Raw genomic sequence first — 19,864 nt, forward strand, 5'->3', positions numbered from 1 at the left:
AATATCAATATAATTAAAATACATGATCTGGAAATTTTAGATGGCATTTTTAGAACCTCATAGTTCTGTAGAAAAATGAACGAAAACAGTGATTCTGAAACTCTAGAATCACTGCTGCGTAGAGTAGAGAGACACCAGAGAGTCTAAAAGGAGAAGATTGTTCATAGCCAGGTTTTTGTTTTTAGCCATAACGTTATCAGAAAGGATTAAAATAATTTATCATAAGTTTTAAGGGACTTTGGCTCCCATCATCATCTTCTAGAAATTCTTACTGAAAAGCAGCAGAAGTTTAGTGGATTGTTGTGAATAAGTCATCTTTTCAGTGCAAGATACAGTTAATTTACAGCATAGCTATCTACAGATTAAAAACCATGGTTTTCTAGGGTTTTTTCCTCCCCTCAAAGCCAGATAAGTTTACTTTCTTAAGCATAAAAATAAGCAATATATCTTTTCAATAAATCTGCTAGCACTGTAGGGCAGCTGTTAACCAAACAGAGCTGGATAGGGTTACTGGAACAACCTCTGAAGGGCAGAGCTGATGATTTGGAGATCTGGGAAGAATTTGTTTCAGCTTGTATTCAGTGCATTCCTCACTCTATTCAGATGTGGTAAAGTATTTCAAATGCCATTACTCTGAGTTTAAAATAAAAGTGGAAACTCTTATCAGCTCTTTCTGAAAAAGGTGCCACTTTGAGTAAAACAAAATTAGCAACCATCTAAAACTGAGTACCTTGATACGTCTAAACAGAAGTTAGGGAGAATGTTTATAAGGTGGGGCCTTTCTCCTCTAAACTGCATGTCTTCTGTGTTTTGCAAACTGCATGCTTAAAGTTGTTGATTATTTTACTCGGTGCAGATTATTTGGTATGTTACATATTTTAAACAGCTTTTTTATTTTCTTTCTAAAATATATCTCTCAATTGAACATTAACGTTTGCTTTTATTTCAGCTCATTTTGTAGTCTAATTAATGTCTAATTGTTATGTTCTAAGCACTCAGTTCTCTTGTATGCTTTAATTAATAGAGAGGCATATTGCAATAGCTTTTTCTGAAAAAGAGTCTAGGAATTTTGCTTTTCAGAGTAAGGTTTTCTTTTGCTTTTTTTTTTTTTCTTTAAGTTGCCTCTTGGGAAAATAAGGTTAATGCCATGTACAGTACTAGTTTGCATGTGTTCATTTAAATACTAAAAACTGTAGTACTGCTCGATCCATATCTGACTGCTAGGTTTCAATTGACAGCTGAGGATTTGTGACTGGACCATGAATCAAAACGGCAGGCATTTATACCCCAGTACCAGTGAGGATACATTGGGAATTACTTGGCAAAGGTAACATTTTAATTATTTCCAACCCTACACTTACACCTAAAAATTACATGAGCTATAGTGTTTGTTTTTAACTAGCTTTACAGAAAATATATGTTAAAAATTTAGTTGTTTTGACTATACTGTCCCTCTTTCCCTACCCTCCTCCTTTATTCCTTACTGAGATGCAACGTCAAATTAATTGGAGACTAGAGCGTATGCTAATTGGTGTTTGGAATTTTGAAGTACTGTCAAATGTTGTAAACAATTTATAATATTTGGGGGGGACGGGAGGGATTTGACACTTAGATTTTAGGACCTGAAAAATCAAATCACAGTTTTAGGGAAGATTTTTCAGCTCTCTGAGGATAAAGCATTGGATTTTCACGTTATAGATTCTTCTCACTTCAGCTCTTTTTCTTTGCTGTTAACTTTAAGCTGTTTTATTCATTTATTCCCCTGTTAGAGGGGGAAAGCTTAAAGAAAAATTTCAAATTAGTCAATTTAACTGTTATTAGTAGCACCCATAAGTTTTGGAGTGGGAAGATTGTTGGAATCAATAGCTAAAGAAAGAATTTGGTTTAAATACAGTTTTAAGTTCTGTTTGTACATTGATGTAAATCATTGAGAATTGACTTTATTTGGTTGGCTGAGCAAATCGTTCTCAAGCTTCATTTTCAAAACTACTTTTGATATTGTCACATGTACTGGTTTTAGAAAGTAAGTAGTGCTAATTCAGTTTCTTATGTATTATTTTAATAAAGAACAAATTATGTCAAACTGACACATTAAATAATTAAAATTTGTGGTATAATCATATGTAATAAGAGATACAAGTTTACCGAAGACAGTGAGATAGTCCCATAAGGAGTTCAACAGAAGTAGAGCCAACATAATTTTCTAACCCTGCTATGATGGTAATCCTCTCTTTACTGAAAGTACCCATGTGAGAAGTACATACTCAGATTTCAGCTGTAAAAGGGCTGCCCATCTCTGTGTTGCTTGATAGAAACTGCTCAAGAGTGAGTTTAAAGGAATTAAATTAATTAAATGTCCATTTTAACTTAGGCAAAAATTAAGGAAATTTGTTGAATTCTGTTTGAAAAACTTGCTGACTTCTTATTAATTCACTACCTGAAATGGATGCCCTATGACTTTTCCTCTTTTTAAAGATTGGTATAACAACATCCAACTTAAAATGTGTACATTTTTACATATTTTGATTTTTTCCCAGGGAGCTTATAGCATTCTTCTGTTTGGAAAAAAATTAAGTATGCACTTATCAAAAAGAAGATAAACTCAATGAAAGCATTTATTTAAATAGTCTTAATAAGTATTTAAAAATTAATTTGATTCAACTTGATAACACAATGTTTAGATATGATTTTATTTATCCTTGTATTCCGTGCTCTGTTGATGGACTGAATGACCGATTTCTACCTGCAAGCCTTACCTAAGTGTTTAGAAAAATTGCGTATCAGGTTAAGAGTACTTGTGCTTTTAAATGTGACTATAGCTGTGTGAACTTCCAAACCTGTGGATTGCTAATTGACATTTACTTATCTAAAATTGGATAGCACCGCTAAAGTACATATTAAAGCCAAGAAAGGATATAAATTATTGGAGATTTAAACTATAACTGCACCTAGTTCCTAGACATGTTGTGACTCAAAAATTGATATTTCAAAATTTGTAGATACTGACAGACATATGCAGAATAGATAAACAAGATTATACTGTATAGCACAGGGAAATATACACAAGATCTTGTGGTAGCTCACAGCGAAAAAAATGTGACAATGAATATACGCATGTTCATGTATGACTGAAAATTGTGCTCTACACTGGAATTTGACACAACATTGTAAAATGACTGTAACTCAGTAAAAAAATGTTAAAAAAAAAAATTGATATCCCCAAAAGGAAAAGGTGAGCAGACAACGAATCTCCACCAAACACAGATATTGGAGTGATGACATTTAATGACTAAACTCAGTTTTCAGGAGAGCATTGTTCACTTTACAAGTCCCCTTTTTGGTGAGAAATTGGTGTGATAGTCAGTTTCAGGTCATAATAACTCAGGAAAAAATTCAGAATTCATTTAGTTAAGATTTTTTATTTTCCCTCTCAAAAATAATTTTTTATTGATTAGTGGATAATGATACCCAAAAAGGCTTCAAGTGCTTTAAAAAGGTAGCTCTTCGTCTGTTTCCTCCCCTCTTTCTCGTGATTCAGAAGGCACCAAATGGGTAACAGCAGGCGACACATCCGTTTGTTCCACAGGTATTTATTGACTCTCCGTGGTGGGCTGTCCCAAGCACTCTGACTGATACAGCCTGTCACAGTTCTGAAAATCTATGAATTACACAGTTTAGAAGAAATGTACTCAAAAGAGACAGCAGTTTGCTTTGTTTTGTTATAGTTTCAAAAACAGGCACCAGTGGCATCCATATTTGATAACACAAACAGTCCGGGTCTGTGGCCAGGACAACGTGTAATGCATTCATGGTTTGCAGTGTGTGCTCTGCGGTTATCTATGAAATGCAATCGCTTTTTGTTGTCGTTGTTTTTCTAGAAAGGCTGTTGAAAAAAGGAATCATGAATGTCTCTGGCACTACTTTTAAGGCAGACAACAGACATCTAAAATCTTCAGGGCAGTGGTCTGACTTTAAAACAATCTGAATACATGGAAACTACGTGAGAAACATAGATCTGTTCAACCAGAGAATTAAATAATTTGCCTTTGTCATAATGGAATGAAGGAAGTATCAGGTGATTGTGTGTGTGTGTGTGTGTGTGTGTGTGGTTGTTGCTTTTTGTTGTGAACAAAAGGTAATCCCTGGAGACGTTGTAGTAGGAAAGGACAAAGCAGAGAAGGTGTTTGGGTTTTGCTTTGTTTTGCTTTGCTTGTTGTTTGTTGCCATTACTCTCTTCGCATAAGCACTTGTGCGTGATCGCCCCGTTTTCTGCTCTGTGCTCGTCCCCCTGTAGAGGTGTTTCCACGTCAAATGCGGCTCCTTCTCCAGGACCGAGAATGGCAGTGCCGAGGGCGCTGCGCAAGTCTAATCAGAGCTGGGAGACTTCCTCCATCCTCCCCCACCCCCAGTGTATAAACATTCCCTTCAGAGCCGAAGCTGACTCCTCCGAAAAGTTTTCACAGACTTATTAGGTTGCAACCCTGAAGGTGTTTTGTTGTTTTGACCTTAGAGAATTTTGTGAGCCACTTGTGTGTGTGTGCACTTGTGTGTGTGTTGCTCGCATCTTGAAAATGTGAGTTTTTCTCTAACCCAAAGGTCAGGGACTGCAGTTAACCCCGAGTGAAATCCCCTGGTGGAGGACTCACTCGTGCTAGAGTCAGGAGGGGCTCAGCGCTTCGCAGGGTAATAGGTGATGAGTTGCTTATGCTGTTCATCAGGGTACTGTTGTGTCTGTACTTTGTCCTCTGATGTGGACAAATTACACCGTTACATATGTGAGTTATGTGGGTATAAACAAATACAGCCGTTAACTCCCTAACTGGCTTTCTTTCTTGAAACTATAGCCAGAACATAGCTTGTACTCTCAAAATATGAAAGAGCAATATAATTGAATGAAAAAGAAAGCCAAAGGACAGTCCAAGAATAATATAAACAGAAGTTATTTTAAAACATTGGAGGGAGTGCTTTATGCAAAAGAGAAACTGGATTTATTGTTTCATTCCCTCTTCCCCTTCACCCCTTTCAAGGAAAGGCAAAGCCACAAGTGAGTGGCTGTATGTGTCTGATGGCTTCTATAAACATAGCAGCAGCCTTCAGATGGCTAAAATAAACACGTGCGTGTTACTGAAGGATATGTTTACACAAACCATTTGCTCAGCCTCTGAAATAATGAATAAATGAAGATTTTACTGAAATAATTGGAGGGATTTTTGTGTTTCTGCTGATGCCATAATTGAATGGCACCGAAGAGGCTTTTATCAGCTATTTTCCATGTTACATGTGTTAGCAGTTCCTTTCTGTGAGTTGAATACTTCATTCTGTAGTTACTTTACACATGTTTTTGTAAGAAATTGTCGTTTATTACTGCAATTCTAGAGAGTTGCTTGATTTCCCAGGAGAAATTTAGCAGCCTGTAAAGATTATTTGGATCTGGTTGGTCAGGAGAGGGCGGGCAGAAAGGGAGGAGTAATAGCGTTCGTTTCATCCGTCTCACCCTATTTGCATAACACTCTCCTCAATCATGTACCATTTTCGTTGCTTTGTCCATAAAAGTTTTTTGATAAAATACACATCCTCACTGACTTCAGAATGACTGTTCAAACAACATAACTTTTCCTGTTGGGTTGCAAAATATATGTTTGTATGTAAATATATGTATCTGTGTGTGCATGTATGCATATATGGTACATGTGTGTAAGTGTGTGTATATGCAGGTGTGTGTGTGTGTGGCACTCACATACATAAATATATGCATTTGTATGATAAGGTCGGTATGTGTCCTGGCTTTGGGTAATATTAAGAGTTAACTTGTATTTCCACATTATACTTAGACCATCCCTACGAATTCACTAGGTTAGCATTTCCTGCTTTCAGTTTGTTATCTTGACACATAACTACAGTACAACAGCTGGGTTGTTCTTGGAGTTCCTGGGGGGAGCTTTATTCTCAGAGTGCTGAATTTCCTTTTCAGCTGTCAGCTCTAAAGTGTGTTCAAAATGTTCAACTTTTTACACCATTCTGGGCCCCTAGCACCACTCTGGGACTACGATAGAAATGCTGATAAGGTGGATGAATGGAAGAATCCAGTTCAAGGAGGGGAAGAGCAAAAGCCAAAATTGCACAGGACCATCATTTGGTAACGGGGCTGCTAACTAGTGTTGCTCTTTGTGCTTGGAGATTCTCTTTAAAAGAATTGCTACCCTATCCTCATCAAAATGATTTGCACCTGTTATGCAATCAAAAATTAAAATGTGATCGTTCTTAAAAATGATCTGGATACGGTGTTCACACGCATGCAGTCTCTAATGTGGCTGTTGAACCACACGTTGGGATTTGTTGCAGTTTTGCCTAACTTTCTCCGTTTGTAAAGAAAGGTTTGCACAGCACGTTTCCTTTTTTATCTAGGAAACTCTTCAGAACACTTCCTAAGAAATTAATTGTATTCCAGCCAGACTTGCATGCTGCCATCCCACAGGAAATGGGTCAGCAATCCATTAAGATGCCATTAGATAATCTAATTTGGAACTTAATCTCTAAATTAACCATGCTCTATACTTGAAGCATACTTGAGAGAAAGAAAAAAAGTTTACGTTTGAATCGATAGGGGAGCCGAAGCGTGAAGAAGGCTGTTTGTTTTTTCTGTAGCTGTGGTCACGTCTCAAGCCGTCTGGTAACCAGGAGAAACCAGACATGATGTAATTCCAGATTGAACTTGAACTTCAGGGACTTAGGATAGGGGAACAATGGACCATAGGAATCAATAATGTCCATTTTCCACATGATTATGTTTGGAGCTTGAAGTTAACCTTTATGGGAGAAGCAGCAGGATGACCAAAATGGGATGACCCAGAGACAAGATGTTAGAGGAGAGAAAACAACTTTTTCCGCGATATTTTCTGAGCAGCACTGCAGATTCCAGCAGGATTAGAAAAGTTCCCGCTCTGCAGTAAACCGGTGGCCTGTTCAGAGCACTCTTTGTTCGCTTAGGTAGGACAAACTTAATCTTACGTTTCCTGTCAGATGATTTTTGGCCGCACTACGGGAGAGGGAGGAGCATGATGCAGAAAATTCCCAAACGTAAACCTTGCTGATTAACCCTTTGCAATGAAAGAAGTATATTAAACACCTACTTTACTGGAAGATGTTTTATGGAAAGTGCCGTATTTACATATGTATTACCGCCCTGAGAAATTAGCTCTGTCTGCGGCCAATGCACCGTATAATAACTTACCTTTTTGAGTTTCATGTTTGCTAGTGCTGTTGGTGGGTATATAGTGAATTTTCAGTCATGTTTACTTCGATAGCAAAGCATATGAATGAGTAAACATGATAAACATAATAACAAATTACAAAAGGAAGAAATAGGCAGAGCCTATTTAAGTTCAAGAAATGGAAGAACACCAATTTTGAATATTTAGAAATTGCAGAAACTTACATTTATTCTCTCCTTTGTTAATCGTTTTATGGGAAGGAAGTTTTATTCTGTTTTTGGTTTGGATTTTTTTGCACAAGTGAACAGAGTAGCAGGCGTAACCTAAAAAACATGTTCTGTTCCTTAATCGTTTGTGATTTTATGCTTCGGAGTTCTGATGCAAATAAGTTCTTTCCTGTAGAGGTGAAATTGTGCAAATAACCCTGATTTTTGCTTTTAAGTGAAAATCTTTTGGGAAAAAAATCGCATTCTGCTTTTGCATAAAACTTACGTTTCTATTTGATTTAGTATGGCTTGGGTGATTTTCCCTAGTGAAAGGCACTATTTGGAAGCACTGTTTCTGTAGAGAATTTTGTCTGCTGTTGAAGACTCACATATGCTAATAAGAGGAGTTGTAGCACTTGTAACAATAGCTCTGAAAAGGAGCCAGGGAGAGAGAGGAGTAAGACCAGAGAAAGAGGATGGAAATCCACACGTAGGATTCTCCACTGTGGTGCAGTCTGTGGGAGGAGATCCAATCACTACTCTGAGCCTGGTAATTCTGTATTTTTTAATTGGCTAAAACCTCCCACAGCTACATAAATTGCTGTATACATATGCGTGTGTGTTTACTGTAATTTATTTACAGTTAGTCATCTTCGTAATATTTCTCTGTCTTCCATTTTTAGTTCTAAAACATGAAAAATACCGAACATAGTTGGTTTTTTTTTAAATTTTTGGCCTCTTTAGGAGAAGAGTATTTTTCTTACTTACGTCTAAAGTAAATATTTTAAGGAAATAAGTTTTATTACTTTTAAGTATATAGATTGCCTTGCTGAGGGGTCTTCTAGGATTTTGTAAGAGCTGTTTACTAAAAGAGGACAGTCATTGTAAGGAGCACATTTCATATTAAGCTGGAGTGGCCCCATCCCTAAGGGCTCTTACTGCCCTGTGCTCTTCATTGGATAAAAGGTTTCACTGAGCATATGCCATTATTTTACCTAGAAAATGCTAGAATTCACACATGGTAAAGTGAACATGCAATCCAGCATGCCCCATAACAAAACACATCTGAAACAACTGAATATAAATTAATGAGCTTTGATGGCCTCCCGATTTGATATGTTATCTTCAAAATCGTTGGTCCCCCAGGAGTAGCAATAAAGAAGGCTATTTACCTACTTAGTTAAGAAACAAATACATTTCTCTTTCATTAACTGTGAAGTGCTATTGCTCTCGGTTAGAATAATTCCACGAGCCACCTGCAGTTTACGATATTTGGTGTTTCCCAGGGAACCCACAAGAGTACTTTGCAGTTCAGGTAAGAGCTGGCCAGGGAGCTTTCCAATACAGATTATTACAAATAGTAATAATCATTAGAAATCATCTTGCATGCAAATAGGATCATTCAGATGGCCATAATGATCCTTAAAAATGGGGGGGATAAACTGGAGAAGCCCGAGACCTGTATAAGGCAGTTTGTGCGTTTCACATCTGATGTGGAACGCAGCCAGCAAGGTGCTAATGCACAGCCACATCTGTACGTACATCAGAAAGGCGAATACTGCCTTTGGCTGAAGAGAATCATGAGTCGGATAATGGGACATAGTTGTTCGTGTTGCAACGTGGACTCAGAATGATGCTTCTGTGGGAATTTTGGTGTGTCTACATGATACGGACCATAACTCATAGGCTCGCTTATGTAATTCAGGGATAATGTGAATTTTGTTTAATGATAAAAGTATTAAGTGTGTTTCACAAGAGGGAGGTGAGGTGAATGATAGTGAGTAGGGACGTAGATTTTAGAACCACACTGCCAGAGCTCAAATCCTGGTTTCTACAACCTAACAGCAACAGGAGTTGGGCAAGACTCTTAGCTTCCCAGCTTCAGTTTCCTCGTCTGTAAAATCAGAATAATAATGGCACTTTTCTCATAGGTTTATTTTGAGGATCGAAATCTTTAAAGTGGTTCTTAGTGCATAGGTCAGTGCCTGGCAAATATGTGTACGGCATAGGTGCCAGCAACTAGTACGTTTGATAAGTACCTTTTTCTTTGTTCTGATACATTAATGAAATCTTAGATTTATTCTTTATGTATAGTAATATATATAATAACTCCTAAGTATATAGGTACTTAAATACTACCCATATATTCCTTCCACTGGTCTGAGGGAGCCTTTTTTCGTTAAGACCCAGCCCCCAGCACGTGTGTTATACTGAAGCAAGCAGCCAAACCAAATGCACACACACATCCAGGACAGTGTGGATCCTGACTTAATACTTAATTGGCCTGCCTTGATTGGTGTTTCCAGACAGATTTTTAGCCATTAATAGGGAAAATTATTTATTGTGCGCTTTGGGAGAGATACTAATACCTGTGTGTTAATATTACAGCAACAAAATTAGGAGTGTTTAGCCAAAGAGAGAATAAACTTTCCTTCCTGGGGGTATTTTGAAACAGGTGTAAAGGAATTAAGGGCAAATCCTCCTTTTAAATTAAGGTATTTATTTATTTATTTCCCATGCTTTCTGAGCCATTCCTTATTTTTATTGCTATTTATAAGTAATGTAGCTACTGGTACCATTGAGGTGTATATGAATATATGCAATTCTTGGTGCTTCATTCCCATAATATATTTTTAAGCTTCTTGAAAGAGTACTTACTATCTTTAAAGCAAAGACCGTACTCGTATGATTAAATCAGCATGTAAAATCTGAACAGGCAATATGATTATTACCCTGAAAATTTTAGGATACTGGATGCTTTGACATTTTATAAAATGTTTGACAACTGGGTTGCCTAACCCATTATCAGTTACACACAAGCTAGGAATAAATGAATTTTGCCATTTTCCAATTAGCTTTATTTCAGGACAAATAATTGAAGGGAAGCCTTTGACTTTGGTTCGTTACTAAACTTAGGACTCCACGTATGTTTATTTGGTACCCCATTGGTCATGGGTGGTTACCAAGGTGAAGCTAAGGGCTGAGACACAGTCACAGAATGCCTAATTTTTAAAAAGCACAACCGTCAAATGTTAACTTGCCCAGAGGACTTTTCTCTCTTTCTTTCACTGAAAGGGATGGAGTCTGTTTACTCCTTGTGGATGCAAAGATTAGCTGTTTTATCCAATTTGTCCCGGATAAGAAATATATAAATAGTGTATCATTTTTAAAAGGAAGAAGTGGGTATCTTCTTCCTCCTTAATCCTCACCATAAGGTCACTTTGTTTTCAAAGGAGATAGATATATCAAATTTCAGAGTTGCTTGATCACCCGGACCAACCACATATTCTGTGCACAAGTCTGCTGCAACACTAGCTAGTTTATAACCCAGCTGTGTGTGGCCTGGGAAATTCACCATCTCCTGCAGCAAATACATTTTGCCTTCAGAAAACTCTGTTCAAAAGTTCTTTCCAATGTCAATGCCTAACTTCCCAGGGAGGCAGTGTAGTAGTCACTTGGCCATGGGAATCAAGGAGACCAGGTGGGTCTGAGATCTAGGTGGGTAACTTTGGGTGAGTTTAAGCGTCAACTTTCTCATCTGTGAAATGGGGATAATAATGACAATTTCAAGAGTTCATTGAGAAAATTAAGTGACATAGCACAAGATAGTACTGTGTTCATGGTAGGCCCTCAGCATGGTTCTTCTGGAAGAATTCTGTCTACCTGAACAACGTAGGAGACGTCTCCATTTCTTTCCAACTCAGCTGTCATGTCTTCCCTGTCTTCCTTTAGCCGTTCCTCAGATGACATGATTTGGTGAGTCTGTTCACCAAAGAAATGCCACAGAGTTTGTTTCTCTTGAAGAGTGATGCCTAGAAGAAACACAATGCTTCCGAAGTAGTCTGATCAGGATGAAATAAAGCAATCCCATCACCTACCTTTAGTGCATCTTATGGTCAAAATAATGTGTTAGCTTCTTCCCTTTGGGGGCAGCCACATCATACATTTGATCAGAATCATGAGAAAATATCACCCGTGATATCAGACATTGTATATGTTTTAGAATTTTAACTTTTATTTATTTTGTTTTTAATGAATTATCTCATTCCATACTCGGAACTTCAAAGAGTAGAAGTCATTAGAGTGAGTTCTGTTTTGTGTTAAGATAGTGTCAAAATCTTTCGGGCTTATTTTTGTGCCTCACTTTTCACGAGGTACTTGCATTCTTTTTTTTTTTTTAACTGATATATTCTCTAAGATATATATATATTCTCTAAAAGATGTGCTTTCAGTGTTCAGTCATACTCATCTTCTGTTTGCCTTAAAAAAAGGTGATTTGGTAATGGAAAATGTAATGAAAACCAAGTAAATGCATCCTTGAAGATATACTGCTGAAGTAGATTAGTTTGACTTTGAATATTTTGAACTCTTTCAATTATACTCTCATCTCTTAATAGACAGAGGCACAGATTATTGGATTGAATATAAAATTATCCATATAATTTTCATTCTATTATGAATTAAGATGATTAAACATTTTACATATAATGAGCTTGTATATGTATGTAAATATGAATGTGTGTTTATTTTATCCATACTGGTGATCAGAGAGAGAGAGTTGATGTGTAAAAAGCACTGTTAAATTTTCACCTGCAAAACGATGCAATTTGGGGCATTGTCTTTTTGAAATTAAAGGATCTAGGTTATTTTGTTTGATTAAACATTTTTCTTTGTGTTGTTATTATAATCTTTGAATTAGTTTTACCAGATATTTTTTCCCCACTGGGACTACCAAAAGGCTCTAAAAAAAAAAAAAAAAGTCTGTGCCTTCTAGTTCTGAATTTAACCTTCAGATTGGCAATAAGAGACTTGTAAAACTCATATATAGAGTCTGCATAGTGTTAATGTCTGAAATTTATTTCCCCCCAAAGGTTCGTAAACAGTATTGACAAATACATCGCACACTGCAATTTTGACATGGTCATAATGGAAGATGGGAGGTTTGAAAGGTTTAAATAAACATCTAAATTCAATGTGTTAGATATTCTTCAGCAAGAGTCCTGTTGGTCAGCGTTGATTTATTTTTACTGAGGATTTTCAAAAGAATAACAATACATGTCTCTCCTAAAGAACTGAGTAAGAAAACTATTACAAAATAAACCCCGAATTCCTGTCTTTTCTGCCCTTAGTAGGTAGACTTCTCCATTTAGGGAGTCACATCTCTTTTTGAGCATTCACATGCACTTTATTTTCCTCAAGCATGCAGTCTCTAAATGACTTCCTAGAACCCGTTTAATCTGGGACTTACTGATTTTGCAAAGTGATTTGCTTATTGTGGATTTTGTCTTTTACTGTCAAGGATTATCAAATACGGCTCTAGTGTTTTTGTTTTTCATATGTGCTTCCTATTTCAAGTTAAAAATACCTGAGTTCCATTTCTGTAATTTATCTGTTAAGAAATAATTAGCATCAGCCATGGCCAGGCTCTCTAAGGACTGATAAGACAAGGTCATTTTCTTTACAGAGCTTACCTTTCAGTCAGTAAGATCAGCATAGATACGAATAATTATGATGTGAAGTAATGCTGTAGCCGTGCTGTGTACCAAAGTACAGTGGAAGCACATTTGAGGGGAAAATATTTCATGATGCGCCATGTCACATTCTTCCCCATCAGCGGTGCAAAGTGCAGAAATAATTGTTGAAGATGTGTGTGGGAAGAGAGAAATATGTGAAAGCAATTAAGTCTCTTAGAAAAGGTTTCAATAACAACTGTTTTTATTCCGTAGAGTTAAGTTTTTATCAGAACATAACATCTCTTTAGTTTGAATTTTTGTGTTTCAGTTATTGTTTGATTATTCCTGTATAGTTGACTTTTGCTAATGCTACACATCTCTGACTTTAAGTTCAGAGATGCCTATTTTCTTTTTCGAGGGGGCCAATGGACAATGTGCTCGTGAAATTATGTGATTCTGAGCAACACTTTTAAAATATATATAGTTGGGGGTGATTTGTAATATGTAATTGGTTTGTTTCTTTATCCAAAAATGTACTGAACATCTACCATGTGCTAGGTACTGTGTTACACGGAGAACACAAAGAGAAATGGACTTTGTTATAGTGGAGCTCAAAGCCTAGTCTGAAAATTCCTTTAGCATGAAAGGTCATTGTGCAGCTTTTCTATTAAAATATTAACTCAGAAACATGTAGTAATAAGATGTGTAAGTAATAAGATTTGTTTATTTAAAGGTATCACTAGAGTTAAAAAAAAAAAGTTATCTATCAGATACTTTTCTTTTTAATCCAAGCTCTTTCTGTTTTTCCTTTTCTTTTTCTTTATTTTTGGGGGGGTGGGGAGCAGAATTGTCCCTTCAAGTTACTATCCCTACTGCTATGGTAGTGCCATCCCTCTCACATCATGGCTCCAAAAGGAAAGAAAAGGAAACTAAATTAACTTTAAAACACTGAAATTGTGTCTTCATGCCAGACCATGACACAACTGGGGATGGAGTTGTCAGCTTGAAGTTTTCTTGGTTCATGGGTATTTATGCAGCTGTTAACTTAGCTGACATTCATTCTGAGTTGAATGTTGAAACAAACAATGCACCTGATTAGGGACACCCCGATCTATGTGTTACGGGGCTGTTTTGTGATACGTAGGTCTGGTGTTACTCTCCTCTACATGATACTTGTTGAACGAGAGATGATTCCGGTAGCAACTAGAGAACTGTTTTTCAAACCTTTTTTGTTTTAAACAGCCTCAAATCCAACATAGCTGACAGTAGAGTTGGTTGGCAAGGGGCAGGACTCTCCTCTGCTTCCTCCATGCAGCCCTCCTCCCTCAACCTCTCCAAACTCCCAAACTCAGAGCAGCTAGGATGTGATAACACCGCTGACGGGGAGGGACGGGGACACCCAGGCTTCTGGTGTCAGCTTCCAACTACATAGGATGCACTGGCCTTCCTGAAAAATGTATTTTCTCTTATCGTAAGGGAAGAGAAATGTCTTTCATTACAGCTTTCAGTTTTACGCAACCATAGGCAGGTAAAAGATGGAAATACATCACTGAGTTGCTTGTGAAAGTAAAGTAAAACAGGATCAGAATATAACTTGCCAAGTATATTGGTCCTGCTGGGTATTTGGTTTTTTTCTTTTTTGGCAAAAATTTTTATTTTATTTACATCGAAGTAGACCAAATATTTTAGGAAGAGTATCCTCAGAGTTCAAAAATTATGGATGAATCCTACTCAAGTTTTTTCTGCCTCACAGTTAGTCTTATCGTAATCTATGAGAGAAATAGACCATGTAGTTTATATCCGTATAATGTTTATAATCTAGTGCATTTATCTCATATTAAACTGTAATTTTGAAAAAAGTTGTAGTAATGTGATGCATATGGAATTTATATTTCTAATATCATTATTGACTTTAACATTGTATTTTTTCTTTTTCTCTTTCCTCCCCCCCGTCCCTCTCCTGGCAACAGTCCTGGTACCTGGGCTAGCTTGGTTCCTTTCCAAGTATCAAATAGGACACCCATCCTACCGGCAAATGTCCAAAATTACAGTTTGAACATAATCGGAGAACCTTTCCTTCAAGCAGAAACAAGCAACTGAGGGAAAAAATGAAATACAACAATAGTTTAAGAAATTAAAAAAAAAAAAAAAAAGGAAAAGAGGAAGACTGGACAAAACAAAACAAAAACAAACAAAAAAGGGAGAAAGGAAAGAACCTGAAGAAAGAAGATAATAGACCAGCAATCACAGCACTTACAATCACTAATTCCCTTAAGGTTGAAACTGTAATGACAGAAAAAGGGTCGATGATATTTCACTGATGGTAGATCGCAGCCCCTGCAAAGTAGCCTTTGTTACATGAAGTCCGCTGGGAAATAGATGTTCTGTCTCTATGACAATATATTTTAACTGACTTTCTAGATGCCTTAATATTTGCATGATAAGCTAGTTTTATTGGTTTAGTATTCTTGTTGTTTACGCATGGAATCACTATTCCTGGTTATCTCACCAACGAAGGCTAGGAGGCGGCATCAGAGGTGCTGGGTGACAGAGCCATGAGCCAGCCGTTTTATAAGCACTCTGATTTCTAAAAGTTAAAAAAAAATATACATATAAAAATCTCTGTAGCCTTTAGTTATCAGTACAGATTTATTAAATTTTGGCCCTTAACCCAGCCTTTTCCAGTGTGTAACCCAGTTTGAAATCTTTAAAAAAAGAAAAAAAAAAGAAAAAAAGAAAAAAAAAAAGAAAAAAAGAGAAAAGGACAAAAAAAAAAAAAACCAGTTTGAACACAAAGGCTCTATGGAAGAAATGCCTCTATGTAGGTGAAGTGTTATCTCTGCATGCAACAGTAAAAAGTAATATAATACTTTCCCCACAAAAGGAACACTTAACAGAGGCAAGTGCAATTTATAAATTTATATCTAAAGGGGAATCATGATTATAAGTCCTTCAGCCCTTGGACTCTAAATTGAGGGGATTAAAAAGAATTTAAAATAATTTTCAGCGAATTTATTTTCCCCTCAGGTTTTGAGGGCATTAAAAAGGCATTAAATCAAGACAAATCATGTGCTTGAGGAAAAAAAAAATTAATGAAAACACAGCACTTATGATGGTTTAGCTGCAGCCTCCTTGGAGGTCGAATTTATTTATTTAAAATTACTGGTTGCATCAAGAACCCATAGGGTATGCAAAAGGTTCTATAAAATCTGCATTCTAGAGACAAAGAGGCAGGCAAATCCATGTCACAAGGGTAAAGCTTACAGTTTACAAACTGGGAACGCCAGGGTGTAGGATGTAAAAAATGCACTCTTGAGAAGACAGATGTAATCAGGGTGCTGACTACTTGCATGGTGCTTTCGGACATTAGCCTTGTTCAACAAATTTCTTGTATTGACAGATCTGTAGTGTGCATGGGCAGACACATTTTGCCTCTATGTCTCTTAAAAGTTGAATTAAAAATACTCTTTCCAGTAATCCTAATTTGCACGAAGATACAATGTCCACATTACGTGCCTTGCCTTGAAATCTAAAAAAAAAAAAACAAAAAACAAAAAAAAACCCACAAAAAAACAAAAAAGTGACATCACTACACTTGTTTTGCTGCATTTATTATCATTTTAAATCTTTACCATTTTTATGACAAACTATTTTGTACTCCAGACGAAGAAAAATGTGTGACATCATGGATTTTTTAGACAGTTATACCTTTATCTCACATTTATAAAGCATATCATGGCTGTGTATAGTTGCCGCTTAAAAATTGTAATCGACCAGCAATATTTTCAGTATTTTGGTGTTTTTTCTATTAACCTTTCATGTTTTTCATCTTCCAATTAATATTTGGGGGGGGAGGGGTTTCAAATTTATACGAATTATGCAATACCAAGTTTTGCCTATGTAGGTAGTGCTTTTAGCTGTATTGGTTATTATAGGTAAGTACACAGATTTAAAAAAAAATAATGTATGCTTTTTTTTTGTTTGTTTGTTTTAATTGACCAAAGTGGGTACTGCTATTTTTGCAGTGTGATGAGGTCCTTTTGTGTACTGAGAGATGGACAGGGGATTTTTTTTAATATACATATATATATATTCTGGGGCGGGTGGGAGGATTTTTAACACTTTACAGTGTAGCTGTGAAGCAGTGCACCCTGAGATGGGCCTGGGCTGCAAAGTGACTGTCCTGCCTACTGTGACAAACTTCAGCTCACACAATTTCCCCTGCTCGAACTTCCCACCTGGGGTGCAAGCTGAACTCATTTCTGGTTTTCGTAACAACAAAGAGTAAGAACAAGCGAACACAACAAATTCTCCTGGAGGCAGACTTGGCTTAAAACAAACTGTTCCTATCTTTTTTTTTTTTTTTTTTTTCTTGGTTGGTGGTGGTAGTATTTCTTGAAAGTTCTGGATCCACAGTGGAGGGTGAGCCTGTCCCGTATTTGGCCGAGATATCCCTTGAAAAGTACTCCTAGCGGACGTTTCAACTTCGGGGGTTTAACACCTGAGCATCCTTCCTCCTGTAAATTACGCCATCCTGCTAGGGGCAATGCTCCCATATTCTTTCCCCACCACGTCTTTTCTCCATTTCTTCATTTCGTTAATGATAGTATATGATCTACTTGTGACTCACTACTTCAAATGGATGGCAGTGCGCTTGGGAAAAAAAAATTTTTTTTTTTAACATCCAGAAGATTGAACAGACGGTTGCTATTATTAAATGTATTTGGACTTAGAGATTAAAATCAAAGTTCACTTTTTAAGGAACAAAAATATAAATCTTGTTAAGTTTTCATTTTACCTGCCCTTTTTAAACTGAGAACCAGAGCAGAAGGGAAATACAGAAGTTTAAGAAATTAATTTTCCTGTGGATGAATTAAGCCCATTAGATGCTGATGGGTTTTTTTTTTAAGGGATGGTACCTCAAATATATATTTGATTTCATGTCCCCTGAGGGCTAGAGGGTGAATGGAGGCTGGTTCTACTTTACTCTCCCCCACTGCCCTCCAGTCCCGTTAAGGGAGCTCACTCCTAGAAGGAAAAGCTTTTAGAATAAGTCACACAGGGCGGGCTGTCTGGAGGAGCCCCCCCCCCCAACCCCAGGCCATGCCCTAATAACATGAACTGTCCCTTGTTCTCACAGTGTATCATTTAATAATGAATACTTTAGAACAATGCTTAGTGGCCTGAGAATTGTATCTGATCGGCCCATTCAGGTGGCTAGCCCAAATGCTGAATAGCACAGCGGGATCCTAGCAGCGCCAAGTTCAACAGTAAGTCCACTTCCGAGATGACTTGCCGGGGTGGAAGACAGGCCATCTCAGCCAAGCTCTTCATGGATCTCCAGTCTTGTAGGTGAACAGATCAACCTCCCAGGACACGCAGTATTTTTTGAGAGCCAGCGCGCCCTCTCCTTTTACCAGTGAATGAGCAGCTCGAGCTAAGTCTGTCCCACACTGTGGGTATTCCTGCCCGCCTCTGGAATACAAAGGCCTAGTTCAAGTGTTGCTTTTTTTTTTTTTTTTTTTTTTTTAATCATGTGTCATTTCCTCCTCTCCTTTTGGGATAAAACGCTTAGAAAATCGACTACTCTCTATAGAATCTCAAATCCATTTCGGCCTCCTCCTCTTTTACCAGGAAGTATCTTGTGACTGAGGGCCCCCCCCTTGCAGGTCTTGCACGCCCCTCCCCTCCCCTCCCCAGAACTGCAGAGCGGCAGGACGGTGAAGTCACCCTAGGGAGTGGTCGGGGCAGGCGTCGGCTCCGCCTGGGCTCCGCAGCACTGGTCCGCTCTTCTTGCGTTGCTTTGCAGCCCCCCACTCCCAATGCCTCCGAAGTGTTTCCTCTGGAGTGACATGAGCGTTTGAGGCTTGTCTAAGGAGAAAAAAAAAAGGCAGTGAAGGAGATTGTACATAAAGACATGGCAAAAATCTTAATTATAGCAATATAGTTATGGGGTCATGTTCGGGTGGGCAGCTCCATTTAAAAAAAAATATGTGAATGAATCTGTGAAGCTGCAAGTAGCAAGAAGAACGAAAGGTCTTCTTAATGAACCGCCTACCTTGTAGACAGTAATTTGTACACTGTATAGTTTTGTTAAGAATTTTTTTTTTAAATTAAAATGCCCATGTTTGTAAAGCTAACTTTTTAACAATGATAATGGAACTATATGTTGTTTCCATTTTTAAAGTAAACAAGAATATTCCTTGTTTGGGGACTGGACTTGAGTTAAAACTCTCCAGTCTCTTAAGTTATGTATTAAAAAAAAAAAATCTGTCCATGTTAGGAGTTATTTCACAGATTCCTGTGCTTGAGAAGCATAGGAGACTAATCCTTTAAAAAAGTGTAAATGGAGAAAAGTTATATTTTATGAAGGTTATTTTGTTGTATTTAGTATTGGAAAAGTTGGTTTTCAGAGCATTTCAGAATGTCGGAAGCACCACTGTCTTTTTATTAGTATATACGGCCTTTAGGGACAGTTTTTGTGATTGTTTTGTGATGGTATTTAAGGTTGTTTCACAGAGCGTTCAGGATAGGCAGAAAACGAAGTCAGTGCTATGTCTCACATAACGTGTCCTCAGGGAGCAGAATCTCGGATTTGTGACTTGTAGCTTCATAAGGACTCAACAAAAGAGATTGCACAGGGACATCTTCAGCGGTGTGACACCAGGACATGTGTTCTTTACCTAGATTCAGACTCTTCTGTACTGTGTGAAACGATGAAGGCTGCAGAAAGTTATCCCATATTCAGTGTACAGTATTCATTTTTAATGAAACAACTCTACAATATTGCTGGCAGATAGGCCCCAAGCATGACATTCAATATAGTTTACATGTTCCTGTCAAGGTCTTTTGTTCACATTAACCAGCTGCATGCTTCCTGGACTTTACAAAATTGGGTTTCTATAGAAAACTTTTTTTTTTTTTTTTAATGTGCAGGCTATTCAAGTTCAATAGTAAAAGCTGAAAATTGAATGTTCTACTCCGTGCTGAAGGA

At 37.3% G+C, this 19,864-nt stretch overlaps 1 protein-coding gene across 6 annotated transcripts in view; it reads left to right on the top strand.

The window, feature by feature from the left end:
* NFIB (nuclear factor I B) overlaps positions 1 to 19,864 on the top strand; it is a 228,190-nt gene that overhangs the window by 206,713 nt on the left and 1,613 nt on the right. For 3 of the 6 annotated variants that reach the window (XM_010972696.3, XM_010972697.3, XM_045508492.2), the window contains 2 exons: positions 1,239 to 1,327; positions 14,841 to 19,864. The exon at positions 14,841 to 19,864 is cut by the window's right edge and continues 1,613 nt beyond it. In XM_010972696.3, coding sequence (XP_010970998.2) covers positions 1,239 to 1,327; positions 14,841 to 14,970 — 219 coding nt within the window. In that variant the 3' untranslated portion in view covers positions 14,971 to 19,864. The remainder of the gene's footprint in view (positions 1 to 1,238; positions 1,328 to 14,840) is intronic. The other 3 variants (XM_010972698.3, XM_010972699.3, XM_010972700.3) reach the window with 1 other exon arrangement.

This window comes from Camelus bactrianus, chromosome 4, assembly GCF_048773025.1.
Source record: "Camelus bactrianus isolate YW-2024 breed Bactrian camel chromosome 4, ASM4877302v1, whole genome shotgun sequence".
NCBI classification, from domain to species: Eukaryota; Metazoa; Chordata; class Mammalia; order Artiodactyla; family Camelidae; genus Camelus; species Camelus bactrianus.